General features: G+C 42.1%; 1 protein-coding gene and 1 long non-coding RNA gene across 2 annotated transcripts; one reads left to right on the forward strand and one right to left on the reverse strand.

Annotated features, from left to right (window-relative positions):
* Positions 1-3542: 3542 nt before the first annotated feature.
* On the reverse strand, positions 3543-5968 carry LOC116224354. The gene is made up of 4 exons (XR_006152912.1): positions 5045-5968; positions 4690-4777; positions 4387-4587; positions 3543-3686 (listed from the first exon to the last, which is right to left on the reverse strand). It is a non-coding gene; the product is annotated as an uncharacterized LOC116224354 (long non-coding RNA).
* Positions 5969-7819: 1851 nt separating this feature from the next.
* Positions 7820-11927, forward strand: xkr9 (XK, Kell blood group complex subunit-related family, member 9). The gene is made up of 4 exons (XM_031584327.1): positions 7820-8042; positions 8688-9074; positions 9863-10056; positions 10527-11927. Exons 2-4 carry the CDS (start codon positions 8713-8715, stop codon positions 11159-11161), a joined length of 1191 nt encoding a protein of 396 aa, XP_031440187.1. The 5' UTR covers positions 7820-8042; positions 8688-8712; the 3' UTR covers positions 11162-11927.
* The last annotated feature ends 4593 nt before the right edge of the window (positions 11928-16520 follow it).

Raw genomic sequence — 16520 nt, forward strand, 5'->3', positions numbered from 1 at the left:
GTTCACGTTGTATTGCCACATTTGCTTGACGCATGTCAACACAGATCCCTACTTGATCGGGGTCCTTAGGCTTCGGCGGGGTAACAATTGGAGAAACCCAGGGTGTTGGCCCGGTCACTCGTTCAATTATGTCGTCTTCTTCCAGCTTTCGTAGTTCTTCTTCGACCTTCTGTCGGACGTGGAAAGGAACCCTTCTGTGTGGTTGACACGTTGGCTGTACCTCAGGATTGATGTGTAGCTTCACACGGAAATCTTTGAGCTTGCCTATACCAGTGAACAGTTCAGGATGACTGTCAATCAACTCGTCTGAGACACTCCTAATGGTGGGGTCCACTGCATTGATAATCTGTATTAGGCCAAGCTTGCTAGCTGTGTCATAGCTCAAAAGAGAGTGTTCACTGCCCTTCAGCACATAGAAAGTTGCCTGTGTGTTTCTGTCCTTTGCTTTCACAGAGCACTCAAAAACACCCATAATAGGCAAAGCATGTTTGGATCCATATGAAAATATTTTGATATTGGCAACCTTCATTTCTGGCTGTGGCTTGAGCATATTGTATATGTTTTCACTGATTATGTTAACTGCTGCTCCAGAGTCGATCAACACTTCAACTTGCACGTCATTGAGCAGTATAGATGTTCTGGGGTGTTTGGGGCAGGCTTCACCATTAACTGAAAACACATACTGATCATCACTGCTTGATGAGTCCCTTTGTGTACCACACTCTGATGCAGTCACTCGATTTACACGTCTTGTGCTTTTCTGTTGTCCATATGGGGTGTCTTTGTTATGATCATGACGTACCTTTCTGTCTTGAGCTGATTTTCTTTGGTTTGAGCGGCACACCTTTGCGAAATGGTTTGGTTTTCCACATACATTGCAGTCCTTGCCTTTTGCTGGACAATTTCCTCTGTGAAGATATCTCCCTCCACAGTTTCTGCATTGTGTCTTTGTTTGCATTTTTGTTTCCCCTCTGATCATTCATTTGTGGTTTATATTTGTGTTCAATTGCGTTGACAGCAGTGGATGTACCTTGTTCAATGCCCTCTGCCTGCTGCTCTGATATTTCTAGCGTTCTCCCAAAATTCAGCAGAGTTTCCAGCGTCATTTCAGGTTCTCTTAGCGCCCTCCGGGGGAGTCTCGAGGAAGTGCAGCTTTGGATGAGCTGGGCTTTTATCTCACTGTCCACATCGGTAAACTCACAGTCTCTGGAAAGCATGCGTAACCTCGTGTGATATGTGTCCAGATTTTCTCCTTGTTCCTGTGCGGCTTTTCTAAACTTGTACACAAGATATTGAGTGTTTTTCTTTGGGGTGAAGTATCCATCCAGTTTCGTTTTTGTTGTTTCAAAATCATCATCTTCACCGGCAAGCGTGTCGTATATGTCATGAACACGTTCCCCAGCTAAGTGCAAAAGCAGCGCCCTTTTCCTTCCATCATTCACAATGTTCATTGCAACTAGAAAGTTTTCAAAGTGTTGGATCCACTTACTCCATCTCGTTCCGACTGAAGTTGGATCAATCTCCGTATCGAACGGCAGAATAGCAGCATGGCTTATGGCAGAGTTCATCATTTTTACGTTGCTAGTTTCTTAACATCCACTGTACGTTATTGACTGGTTGGCTAGCCTTTAGCTTTCAAACTCACGTTGCGAGTTGACTGTTCGGCATCGGTTTTTCTCCTTTCCTTTTTAAATATTCTTCACGCGAATATCCATTTGAATCCTCGTCGCCACTGTAATGTTTCCGTGTGTCGATTGTTGTTTGTTCAATAACGAGACAGTTAGATTGATTTGGATGCTTTACTGACGGACATCACTTGCATGCATCTGCTTCATACATCAGGCGGAACTGTACTGCTCTTGTCCACTAGTGGGTGCTTACGTCACTACGCAGACAGCGTATCTCAACATCACAGCGAGTGTAACAGCAGCCAGCAGGTACCGTTCTGTGCATGAGTAAACCTCACTTTCAAACACTTTAGGAAATGCGCTAGTGATAGACGCTAGCACCCATGGGCTTTAGCCTCCTTACTTGTAGGCCCACCTCCCATGTTCGAGGCTGCACAGTTCAAGTCTGGTGTAGGACTCCTAAACACGCAGGGTACACCTGAACCAACACAGAGTTCTGGGACTTTTATTGGATATGCCTAATCACATCAAACAGGTGGACCACATCCCCTGTACCTGACAAACTATTGCCTGAAGGGGAAACAGAGGGAGAGAAAGAGGAAAAAGAAGAGACATCATACCCTAGTGAGGGTCGTGACATTACAGTCTTCAACAGTGTTTTCTCTTGCATGGGTTGTCAGACACAAGGTGTTGCAGTGAGAGATTTTTACAAAGAAAATGCATTCTCATTGGTGTTCTTTTCTGCTCCTTTGTTGGCATCATTGCATTAGCTCTGCATTCCCCTGCACGGACACTGGAACTAACCAGAGGCAGTGCGTTCCATTGGGCAAGGCAGGCAGTTGCCCAGGGCCTCGGCCACCAGGGGGGCCTCGTCATAGTTTTTTTTTTAAGAATTAAAATAAATCACTTGTCACGCTAGACACTTTCAAAAAGCAGCTTAAAACCTATCTTTTTACCAAAGCATTTTATTAATATTATTAATTTTCTGTGGGGTTGATACTAACTGTAACTTTCACTATTTTTATTATTTCAGAAGGGTTTTATTACTTTTATTCCTTTTATACCTTTTATCATGATTTTAGTAATTCAAGAAGCCTATCGGAACATCAGGTTCTGATACGATATTAATCATTATTTAACTCCATGTATTGCTCTTGCTGCTTGCTTTTATTGATTTTATGTAAAGCACTTTGAACTGCAATTCTTGTACGAAATGTGCTATATAAATAAAGTCTTACTTACTTACTTACTGCAAACGAAGGACAATTTATAATAATCCTGAAAACACGATTCTTTTATTTTATGTATCGGCCTGAAATGTATCTTAAATCCATCATGGAACAAATGATTCCACGTCACGTGACGTTTCTGTCACGGAAAATGTGTCGTGTGGTTGCGTGTGTGGTCGCAAAGTTAAGCATGAAACGATTTCTAAGTGGCAGTGAGAAAAGAAAGAGGAAAAGGGAGGATGGGAATTTCAGGGAGAAATTACCTAAGGTAACACAATATTTCCAATCAACGAATTTGTCCGTGGAAGTGGAAGACATTTCTGATAATGTTTCAAGTGAATCTGATAATGTTGATAAGTGCTGTTGAGCCAAGTTTAGCTAATGCTAGCAGCAGCAGACAAACAGCTACTAGAGTTTCTCATCTGGGATTCGTTCTTAACTAAGACTTATAATAATAATAATAATAATAATAATAAATAAATACGAGAATATTTGTATCATTAACAATAACGTTTCACATTTATAGTCATGATTCTACGAGGCATCGTGGTGCACTACACCAACACTGCAAATGTAAGTGAATAAATAAATAAGCTCTAAACTCAATCTCGTGGATATAGCCATAGTGGAATAGAATGGACACATCTACATTCTGCAATAGTACCTCCACCTCTACACCGGTGAAGTTAGGTATGCGTTTACTCGACCGGTGCTTGCTTTCCGCTTTGACATGATTTTGATCAGTCTGAAGTTGCTTTCCTGTTGCCTTTGGATTGTGCACACACGTCTCTTCAGTTGCATGCCCTTATAAGGAGATGGCGGGGCGTTTCTGTATGAAAATTCAGGTGCACGAGAATGCAAGTTCAATTTAAGAATCAGTGCACAGCTACGGACAGAGAAGAAGATATTTAAGAAGACACTTAAGAAAATGTTCGAGAATGAGGCCCATTGTTTTGATAAAGTAATCAAAAGGTTACACTACTATTACACTGCACTCAAAACCTCATAATTCAAATAATTTACAACTGTTTTTACAAGTCATCTATTCACAATAAATGCCAGTTTCACATAACATGGCTCATTAAGTGTGTGTGTGTGTGTGGGTCTGGGTGGGTGTGGGGTTGGCGGGGATTGGTGCTCTGGTGGGGTGGATTGGGTGGGGGGGGCCTCAAAATTATTCTTTGCCCAGAGCCTCCAATTTGCTAAAACCGCCCTGGGAACTAACAGTTACATCCGTTGTTAAAATAATTGTGCCGTGAACAGGAAACTGTGGCCTTTGTGACGTGCAAAAAAACTCTCTAAAACAGATTTCTCAGAAATCTGTATCACAGTTATGAGACTATTTGCTATAGGCCTATTTTATTATGAATCTCAGAGCAAGTCTTTTTCATGAGTTAGTTTGAAATCCCAGGTATACTTCTTCAGTTTTATATGCAATATTACAAATAAACACCACATGAATTATTTCACTATATACGCATGATGGACCAACTATTAAAGGCAACTGAAAAAATTGATTTTAAACATACCAGTTAATTCACCATTGGCCCCAATGGTTGGGAGCCCTTTAAGTTGTCCTCTGCAGCACAATGAGTCAAAAGGTTAAATGTGTTCTGTACAAGCAAGGAAGTTATGATCATCTGATACTGAAAAATGCACAACTTGAGTGTACTTAACCTGCGAAGATGAAATAATCATTCTTCAGGTCGCACCCCAAGAATTTTGCAAAGCTAAGAAGAGAAACCAGGATAGTACAGGTATAGAACGAATATTACAATGGAATTGCCTATTTCTCAGAACAATGGTATTATGTCACTCTTAATCACACTCACCCATCACTGGACTGAGTTGTTTCTTGACCATTTGCACAATGATACACGGCATCTTTCAAAACACTGAAAGCTGCCGTGGAAACCACGACTAGAAACACAAAAATACACTGAAAAGTTGGTGTCACATGATCATTCTGCTCCCTCCAAAGGCAAGGGTGCATCCCATTTATCTTATTTTACTATATTGTATTTTACTTCCTTTAGTTTTTCACCTTTTGTTTAGCCAAAACTAAGCTCTCAGTCTCATTAAACTTGCATGACACAGTGCTCTTTTGTGAATTACTCAAAAAACAAAAGCAAGATCAATGTATAATTGGCTAGTTATTTGTACAAATATTATTAAAAAAAAACTTACAAGAGAGAAAGAGAAATCCTCTGATCATGTTCCTTGCTACTTACTACTTCACCCAATCACTGTGTAATGATGTTGTCAAGCAATTTTACTGGGAAATCTCTAGTTATACTCTTGACCAGTAATAACACCTTTCATTTGTTTCCTGTCCATATGATCTTCACTGAAACTGAACCACCCATATAAAACAGGAAGAGAAAGAGGAACAGAAATGGCAAGTCTTCTTGTCCTCAAATGGGGGTTAGGGTGATCACATAGTGATGTGACCATAGTGCTGCCCAGTTGTGTGCAGATGGTGGGTTTGTGTGGGAGATCAAATGCAACAGACATCAAAAGAAATTGATTATGTTGATGGGTCTATCAAACTTGCGGACTATAATTGCAAGACAACACATAGGTGTCCCCTTTCACAAGCAGTAGGAGGAACACAAAAGTATTGCGAGCGTATGCAAAACTATTCCGTGGGAATGCAATAGCAGCTCAGAAAAGAATCACCATCATAACCTGTAGGTGACATTTGTTTTACAGTCATTGCAAGGCCTTGATGGTTTTATTGGAAATCTGTAGTTAACAGGAGAAATCTTGTGTTCAAAGTTCAAAAGATACTATTAAACAATAGTATTTGAATATAAATATACTTAATTTGTGTTGATTCTACATTCATTCTGTGATTTTACATCATTATTATAAGAATCATTTTGAATTGGTTTCTTCTATTTCATTGATTGACAGCACTAATTTGTATAGCTATGGCAATCAATTTTCAAACACTGCACTGATTTCATTGATTAAAAATCACTTTGCTTTATTTATGGACCTATGCAAATTGCACCCTCATGACAAAAACTCAGTCCAAATCGATAAAGAGCTCAAAAGGAAAAAGGGAAGGAAGGAACAAAAGACAGGTGAAGGAGATGAAAGAGAGGAAGAGATCATGTGTTCACACACACAGAACAAGAGGAAGAGATCATGTGTTCACACACACAGAACGAGAGGAAGAGATCATGTGTTCACACACACAGAACGAGGGGAAGAGATCATGTGTTCACACACGAAGAACTAACTAAGATCTAAGAACTAAGAACTAAGTTCTCTCCCTTTGGACCCTATTCTACCCCAGCAGGCCAAGCAGCATGCCACAACGGAGATCCCACTTCCTGTTTGACTATAGTAATTAGACAAAACACACAAACACACTGTACAAGATAACTGTTCATAATAACATAATATCAGTTCACCTGTGCAGAAATCCAGATCACTGTTAAACGTCAACAGTCTGCTGGTTAAAGTAGATTTCCTCCCTCACTCCGTGAAGAGACTGAGGAACTTATTCATGCATTGACACTTATTTCATTATTTACAAACAGTTTCCCACACTGTATGAATAACCAGACTCATTATGGCTGTGATGACTGTCACGCTGTGACTGCTGACCAAAGGCTGTGGTTGATGATGCTTGGCTCCGTGACGAGTGTCCTGCCCTGAAAGACCGGATGGGTTCCTATGTGAAAGAGTATTTACCAACTTTCTTCCTACTTTGTGTAGATGAAATATGTTTATTGGGAACTAAATTGAAAGGCTTGAAATGTAACTGCAACTAGTTAAACTAATACATATCTAGAGCTCAAGCCTGGCACTTAAAATATGACAAACATGCTTCTTGTCCTACATTAAACCAATCTGTGATTTACTGGGAAGTAAAAGTGTTTAATTGTCTCCAGTAAAGACCATGTAAGGAGACAACAGTTACGGAAATGATTGAATACTCCAGGCCGCTTGTTGTTCTAGGACGTAGCAAATCAGCCGCTGCTTCTCACTCCTAGGGCATAAACAGCACACTGATATAAAGTATTTAGAGTAGGTTAAGATATTTTTTGTAACTCTTGAAGGAAATAAGGGGCGCACATAAAATAGGGAGACAGATAACCTTTGAACTGTGATTCCAGAGTTTTATAATGACTTTGTAGTGACTTATTTCTTACTGACAATGGCCAACAATACAAAAGACCTGCGAAGAATATAGAGATAGATATAGAGAGTAGTTCCTCTCTTGTGGAATAAAACATTAAGAATGATTTCTATCATTAATAATTGTATTGAGTAAACCTACAGTAGATCCATATCAAGTAGGTGTACACATGAAATACTGCTCTTTTTCCTAACCGGAATGAGAAAGAAGAGTGGGACATGGTGGCTCTGCATCCAGCTCTGTGGCTTTGAGCTCGAGTGGCTAATTAAAAAGGTCGATCCAAGAGAACAGAGCCTGAGTTTAGAACTGGATTGTTGGGCTTGTGCAATGATGTTGAGTTAAACCCCCCAACCTGAACACACCCTGTGTTTTCACAAGATATAATTATCTAACAACATATGTCGCTTAATAACTGAACACAGCCGGTGGGAATTCCTTTGAATCCATTCGATGACTAACAAGCCAGACAACATGCCATAAGAGGGTTTCCGCCTAGTGCTCACGAAGAATCATACCACCCCTCCCATGTGTGCTTACGGCACGAGACAGAATTCCCTGGCACTGTCACATGTAGGGCTAGTTTACCGGTGCGGAAGTACAGGCCATAGTTTGAATAGTCAGTCAGAATATGAATCTACATCAGCAGTGTGAATAAGGACATATTAAGTACGCAATAAGTATTTAAACTATTGCTGCACATAGATCGTATAGCAGACGCCTCTTCAGGTGCATGGATCAATAGCTTTTTATTGCCGCTGTCAGCCAAAAGCTGCATTTGATTATGTCATGTGGGTAGAGTCACCTAGGGAGTGGCTTCAGCTGCAGGTTACTTCTGAGAAGAGACTCAACCCTTCTTCTCTAATTCTCTCTCTAGGACTGGGAATGAACAACTGGAGTCCACTTCTTCCTACATTTCCTTGCTTGTAGGAGCTTCTCAAACATGTTATTTCACCTACAGTTGATGGAAACACACATTCTGACACAGGAGAAGTGAAGTGGTGAATAATGTGAGAGATTACACTTTATAAAGTGGTAAGTACACTTCAGCTCAGTTCAGAACAAAATGTTCTTTTAAGCAGGGTTATTGTGATACAGTGAGCTGTAGATTGTTGAAATATCAACAGATCACACAGTGGCTTTGCTTCATGTCTGAGAAAACTTAAAGAAAAGTACAACAGAAGTTAGATGAAGCAATACTGAGGTTGAATAACTTCACAGCTATGGTTCTTTCATATGTCATACTTCATATCCATACATTCCATATGCATTCAAGTCCTTTTTATATGCATATGTTTTATCAGACGTATCCTGGAGAGTGTAAACTGTAGGTTCTTCCTTATCAGGGTGTTATATAAGTGTGTCAGATGTCAGAATTTTGCTATGGTTTATTGCGTTTTATCTGATGGCGCCAACCCAGAGGTTACTGTGAACAGGTTAAATATTCTGAGCTCTGTACTTTGTATGTGTTTGCTAATTATATGGTGTTTAAAGAAGGACTGTGTTTGCAACTGTGTGTAATAAAATATGCAAAATGTAGTATTGAAACTATAATGACTTACATCTAATGCAAAAGAAGACCTTGACCTAAAAATACTGAGAAAGGTGTTTCTGACTATATTGTGTTTATAATGCATTTATAATATAATATAATATAATATAATACATTCATGTTTTCAGCAGCAGGCATGAATCTATCTACACTATGAGCATGGTGTCTCTGATCCTAGTAGACACAGCAGTTTTGGATCCAAACGTCCAAGACACTGAGGCATTGAATGGGAGGATGGGTGCGGAGAGTCGGTTCACTAAAAAGCGATGGGCTCTTACAGTGATCGGACTGGTCCTGTACATAGGAGACATTGGCACTGATTTTTTCCTGGGAGCCAAGTATCTGCGAGATGGACACATCGTCTGGGGCACACTGACGTTCCTGTTTGTGCTGTGTGCATCCGTATGCACACAGACATTCAGCTACAGGTGGTTTAACGATGACAAGAATGACACAGAGGAGTCCTGGGAACTCATCACCGGGCTTCACATCATGCAGATGGGAATCTTCACCAGGTACAGTACCTCAGAACATCTCAGAATATCTCAGACTAGGACTCGGACTAGGACTAGACTCGGACTAGTCAAGGGACTGTGTTATTCAGGTTTGTTAAAGTTTCAGTGTTTCAGTTTCAGTTAAAACAAATTCAATCCATTTTGCCTGCAAGGCATACTGGAAATGCTATTGCGTAACACACGTGTCTCTGTGTGTGTGTGTGTATGTGTATGTGTGCATGTGTTAACACATGCTGGTTAGGTATGACTCAGAGGAAGTGTAAAAGGCAAAGCATGTGAAAAATGCTCTGGTTGACGTGGTGACATACTAGAAGCTCAACCTCAGGTCAGGAAAGTTCAACCAGATAAAATGTTGTATCAGTGAATAAACACACACACAGCTTGTGCTGGTGATCATGAGGTCCAAAACTACCACACTACTCATTTCTTTGCCCTCTGAGCTACAGTGGACTGAAAGGATATCTGTTAAAGGTAGCCTTCAGGCTACAATTCGGGTGAAAGGTTATTGATATTTGATTTCAACAGATATTTAAATGATACCCCTTCCTTCCCTGCGCCAGAAGAATTGTTGATTGGCTAGCATTGTTTGTCTGTCCGAGCTACTTTCTGTTTCCCATTAACAAAGCCAGGACTGTGTATGAACACCAGAATTTTTGAGCACATACACACCCCAAAACTGAAAATTTCACTAAAGGTGTATTGGATTAGAGTCACAGACTGACCTTAAATCTACCTCAAATCACCTGTGCAGTGCATGAGAGTGTCTGGGTCTGTCCTGTCACCTGAAGGTATTTCAAACTGCTGAAGAAAAGCTTCCAAGTGGTCGTCAACAATGACGAGGGGAGCCACCTCATGCTGTTTCACCTGGCCACGGATCTGAGCATGCTCCGTCTGTTCGAGGCCTTCTTGGAGAGTGTGCCACAGCTCCTGCTGCAGCTCTACATCCTCCTCCTGGGCCACGGACACGCCTCAGCCCTGCAGTGTAAGGAACACACTTCTGTTTAAACACAGACACTCCTCAGCCCTGCACTGTAAGGAACACACTTCTGTTTAAACACAGACACTCCTCGGCCCTGCAGTGTAAGGAACACACTTCTGTTTAAATACCACCGGGCCTCACAAGGGCTTGAATCAGCAGTGTAACATTATATCAATCAGCATTGTACCGGAAGTAAAGACCAACAAATAAGAAAAAGTTGTGTTCAATTGGATTCATTTACATTTATGCAATCCTTCTCACTACATATAAAGTAATTTATTGAAGTCACCAGTAACTACAAACAAGGACATACTTCTACATCACTGGAGTTTGTGTGGGGGTGTTTGAGCCTATCACTAATATGCCTTGCACTGAGTCTATGCCTAGCACAGCATGAACTCTAAATGGTCCAACACAAAAAAAAAAATATGTGATTGTGTCTATGTGTGTGTGATTGTGTGTTATTTGTGCAGATATCACCATGGTTGCGTCCTTCCTCAACGTTGCCTGGGCCTTGGTGGACTACCAGCGCTGCCTCAGAAGGTCTCTCACAGACCTAAAGGAGATGCAATCTGGTCTGCCCACTGTAGTTTACCTACTCTACAAGCTGTTCACCATCAGCACTCGGGTCTTCAGCTTCAGTCTCCTCCTCGCGTTGAGTCCCCTCAGCATGTTCTTCATGGCCCTGGTGTGGTTATTGGGCACGGCTTGGGCTTTTGTTCTCCGCACGGACTTTTGCACCACCACAGCTCTTGAGGTGATGTATCGCACCATCGTCGGGGTCATCCTGGTCTTCACCTTCTTCAACGTCAAAGGACAGAACACAAGAGTGTCCATGATGGTGTACTACTTGTTCTACGTCTTGGTAAACCTCTCCGCTCCCCTCCTCCTGTACGTGTTTAAACCAGACGTCCTGAGGTATGAGTATGGCACCACGGCCATCGTGACGGGCCTGTGCATAGGACTGGGCCTACTGTGTCTCTACTATAGGTTCTGCCACCCGCGGAAAGCGATAGAAGTGCAGCTCAATGACCAAGTGGATGGGATGGAGGGACAGGAGGCGGGGTCAGACACGTCATCACGAATGGGACTCTTTCTACAGATCTGATAGGCTTTGATGTTTTTCTAAGTACTTTAAGTCACTGTGACTGTTATTTGGTTGAAGGAATGTGCAATTATTTATATTACAAACATTTTCCCTGCATTTGAACTTTTTAAGCATACTCACTAAGCTACTCAGACTAGTGAAGGCATTTTTCTTCTGGAGTATGTGACTGATATGACTGTTTATGACGGGGCTGAAGGACTTCGGCATTATTCATATTAGTTACATTTCACATGGATTTTAATATAACTGAGCTTCTGTGACCAATTAAGACTAACACAAATACTATATCACTTAGTTTCACTTTAAATATGTGCTTCAATACATTTCTGTGCTTCTGGGTTATAGGCAGATAGATTTTAGATCCCATGATCTCAACATCTAGTGCATTGGTGGTTATTCCCAACCATTGCAAAACACTGGACAGGTGATTCCACTAGTGAACACTAGGTGGCGGCATTGTTTAAAGTCAACATTTATAGTCAGAAGTTTCAGTCACCTTCCCAGAGAGATAAGTCAGATTTAGTTGCTCAACACTCATTCTATAAATGTGACAGAAGTTTTGCATGGATTTATAGTTTGATTGGTTTATTCTATGTAAAGGAAATACATTTTAGTTCTTATTTATTTGTTCTTCTTCAGTCAGTATCATAACTGTATATTAATGTACGGCTCCAAAATAGAGGTATTCTACAGTGTTGAATGTGTGAACTGTCATGACTTTATAACCTCTGAATGGCCCAACAAATTAAACTAACCAAAGAGTGAATTGACGACAACAGTGAGTTCATGGACAAACACATGACCTTACCAGCTCACCACGCTGACCTGGATCTCTTCTGAGTCCAGAAGAAAACACGAGCACGTCATTCCTGAGCTAATTTTTACGATAACAAACCCATCTAATTTTGTTTTGACTACCAGCAAAATATTGTGCAAGCCAGCTGAGGGAGGAAGGGGGGGAGAAAGAAGGGGAAAGAGAGGGATGGAGAGAGAAGGAAGAAGAGAGAAGGAAGGAGAGAGAGGGAGTGAGAGAGAGAGAATGAAAAGAGGGAGAGAGGAGTGAGAGGGTGCTGGTCTCCCTCTGGCCTCCATCCTGACATGTGTGGTGGTGGAGGGTGAGCTCACCTGCGAGGCATGCTGACAAACCACAGATTCCTGAAACAGTAGTTAGCCTTCAAATAAACACCCGCATTTTTCCAGCGCATGATGGCAGCCTTTTCCTTGTTTATTTAAGGAAGAAAGAGAAAAAAAGGGGAGCGGGAGAGAGAGAGAGAGAGAGAAAAAGAATTGCGCAGCACTTAAACTTTCATCTGACCGTTGTCTCCTGTCAGAAGCACTCTATAAAACGGCGAGCCCTTCGTGAAGAAATGGTGCCATGGCAAACCACCAGCAAATTGTTGCAACGATGGCGCTCGCTCTCGGGTTTGGCGCGCTGCTGTTGCGGCGCTGGCCGAGGGACTTATGCCTTTTCCATACGTGTTTGAAATGAGGGAAATGAAGAAAAAAAGACCTCCTTCATCTCTTGTGTATTCTCAGGCTCGTGCCAAACGCAGAGGAGAGAGGTCTGTTTTTTTGTGTGTATTTTTCACCACATCGCTCAGTTTGGCTGCTTCTGGCCCGCTGGCCTTTGTAGAGGTTAACACAGTTGTCTTTGGCTGTGAGGCTTACAGTCTTCGAGTGAAAGCAGGCCTATGTCCTCTGCCAAGCCAGAGCCAAGTGGTCACAGTGGCCCCCCAGCATTGGATGGGTCCCCACCCTACATGGCCCTGGGCCTCTGAGTCCCTACATACATATAATTGGGGTGTGCGGGGGGCAGATTATTATCTGTAATAATTATGGTCCTGAGGAGTATGCCCCCTTACCTAGAAATGTGGACAAAACAACTATAGCAGCATGAACAGCTGCCTAGTAAATATCTAAATGTAGACTATGTTCATAGCGTCTGGCTGGTAGTAACTCCAAAGGCTGGCCCTCCCAAGCTTTGGTCCTTTGTGTTGGGCTTCACAGAGCTGTGAGGGGAACCATCCCGCCTCACCCACCCCCTCCCCCCCAAGCACCTGTGAGCAAGGATGTGTGCTGTACTTATTTATCATCAACATGCCAAAATAAAAGCCTTCACCCCCCCCCCCCCCTCTGTGGGCTCTATGTGTCCTACACTTCCACGGGTTCAGCAGGCTGCCTTAAAAGCCAGGATCACATTTTATGGGCACGGGAGAAGACGCTGTATTTCTGGCCGTGCGGTCCTCTTCAGCTCTCTCTCAGCCCTGTCCTCCTGATTGGCCTCGCATGCCTTTTGTTGCATTCATTCAGGTGTGTGTGCCAGATTTAAGTCACTTTGAATACTGGCAGAGTCGTTGTGTGTGTGAAGCACCGCTTCGGTCTCTGACAGTAAGAAAGCAGTAATGGGAGGATAAAACATCGGGCCACTCAAAGACTGCAGCACTTAATTCCACAGCGACGGGGCTGAGCCTTTAATATTCAACAGCCCTGTCCAGTAATATATGCTTCTTAATCGCAGAGAATCCCCAGGTTGAACGTAATAATTGTGAGTTTCTACAGCACTGGCCGCTCACCAAAAACTAGTATTTGTGTAGCTGCGTATTACTTCCATCATCCATCACCTGTGGATCTCTAATGAATAAGCTCTATATTAGTCTATATTACATCAACAAACTAAAGCTGGGCCCAGAGTTACTTCATGTTGGATAAGCCTGCAACACTGTGTCCTGTCATTAACGCATCCCACACAGCACAGCACAGCACAGCTCTGACTGCAAGCTTTTAATGGTTTGCATTAACATAAAACATGCTTTAAACGTCAATGCTCCCCTCGACCGCTCTCTTCCCCACACAGAAACATAAAAAGTCTTATCATGCTCGTTTCCTGTGAGTGTGTGTGTGTGTGTGTGTGTTTATGTATGTGCAAAGTGCGTGTGTTGGGGGGGGGGGGGGGGGGTTGGTCAGAAATGGGGCATACCAGCTTGCACTTACCACAATTTGTACAGACACAATAAACCAGCGCTCCGGCCTTTGGTCTGGCTGTTTTTCATTACGGCTTCAAAGTCCATATAAGCCATGATTAATGAGGGGCCGAGATGCGGCGTGTCTTTAATTATTACGGCTGAGACTGCCACAGCGCGGCGGGCAGAGATACATTAGCGGCACCGGCGATCTGTACATGTCGGCCGAGCACAACCGGAACTTGACGTGATGCGGGGATTTGCCTCACTGCTGGAGAATTCCCTCAGAACCAAGCCAAGCCAGGGCAGTTGTGTAGTGTTGTGTGTGTGTGTGTGTGTGTGTGTGTGTGTGTGTTTGTGTATGTGTATGTGTGTGTGTGTGTGTGTGTGTGTGTGTGTGTGTGTGTGTGTGTGTGTAGTCGGGAACGAAGGGCACAGGGAGTTCTTTAATCATGGAACACATGCTGGTAAATGAACGTAGTCAGTGACGGATTGTACGATGAGGAGAGGTTTAATTAAATCCAATCCGTTCTGAGCTGATCAGAGAGTGGCATTGCATTTTTTTTGTTTCTTTTCTTTCTTCCTTTTCTTTCTTTTTTTTTTCCTCCTGGAGGTTCTCCAAATAAAGTCCACATGCAACAGCCGAAGAACTGCAGATTGTTTTCCCTCGTTTTCATGCACTGTTTTATGGAGCCACGGCTGAATAATGGCCCTGCAGTGGTGGCAGCTGTGATATCTTAACCAGACAATTACAAAGAATTTCAGGAACTGGCATCCGTACAGGGCAAAGAGGAAAGGCTGTCTCCAGTGTTACAGAAATACAGGAAGATCCGAGCAGTCACTACATGCGCCCAGACATCAGGCTATCCATATGTGCCAAAGAGGTCTAAGAACAGCATCATGAGATCACTGCATGACCCTCTATGGTGGGGGGTGGCATCTAAAACGATGATGGACCTGCCTAGCTACATTCAACCGGTGTTTAATTACCTTCTCTCTCTCTGTATTAATTATACACCACATACACACATAGACTTCCGTAGACAGACAGAAGGACACAGAATCTGAATCAGACAAATAGGCACGTAAAATACAGACAAACACACACTCACCTACGCACACACATACACACACACAGAGCCAGAATCACACAGATAGCCACATAAAAAACAGACAAACACACACACACATACAGTACACACACACATACACACACACACACACACACACACACATACACACACCTGCACATCAAATACAAACATATAAAATGCACACACAGTCTGGTGCAGAGTGTTATTGGGGGTGGTGTTGTATATGTGTGTATGTAGATTTGTAGATACGTAATCCTGGCCATGAGTGTGTATAATGAATGGGTGAGAGGGGTTGTGTGGGTGTGTTTATGTGTTTGTGTCTGTGTGATTTAAAAGAGTATAACTGAACAGTGACAGGCCACACATTAGTATTATCATGGTGCTTTACATCTGTATTAAATCCTTTATCAGACGCATTCTACAATATGGTCTATGAATTATGTACTTGTACTTCACAATCATGTTTATAAAACAATTTTAATTGCAGGATAAATTCAAATACATCTAACCTTTCCAAATGGGCATTAAAAGAGTAAGTGTTCTTACACAGTTTATTTTTCTAGACTAATTAACAATATTACTCTGATGTAGCATGATAAACTATAACGTTAGATTAATCAGTGTTTCCATGACTTCACCTTTATCATGTCAGCCAAAAAAAGCACTAAGTGCTATTGTAGGTTCATTCTATTTGTGCAGTATAATTATGAAAATAGTTCAAAGACAGATCGTGTATTCGGTGTACCTAAGTGAACAGAGTAAAAAGGAAAATATAGTGTTGCGTTGCAAAAATACTTTTAGATTTGTCTCTGCTTGACTCACATGCAGTTATACTTCCAACCACTGGGGGCAGTATAGCCCTTTGGTGTCTGTGTTTTGGCCGGGGGAAAGTGAAAGGAAATTGCTGATGAAAGATGATGGAGAAATATGATGGTTGCTGAGATGTTGTGGTGTACCCACGGGTTTGATCAAGCTAGGTCTTTGCAGCGAATACAAATCCAAAGACTTGTAGCTCGTTTGACGAAAGCTTGCTTTTCTTCCAAACTCCAGGAACCACCTCCTCGAGGCATGTAAGCTAAATCTGCAAAACACTGCCATTACATCCATGGCCCGCAAAACAGAATAATAAGACATTCTTTTGCTTTGTTTTGTTTTCCAGGATTATTTTCTTATTTTATTGGTTTACTGATTATATTTGGAAGCTTGTTCGCATTCCCTCATGGTAAACTTACTGCACATTATAGACAAAATGTATGTTGTTGACAAAATGTATTGATTGACCCCACCAACCATATGCATTCTCCC

This window comes from Clupea harengus, chromosome 17, assembly GCF_900700415.2.
Source record: "Clupea harengus chromosome 17, Ch_v2.0.2, whole genome shotgun sequence".
NCBI lineage: Eukaryota > Metazoa > Chordata > Actinopteri > Clupeiformes > Clupeidae > Clupea > Clupea harengus.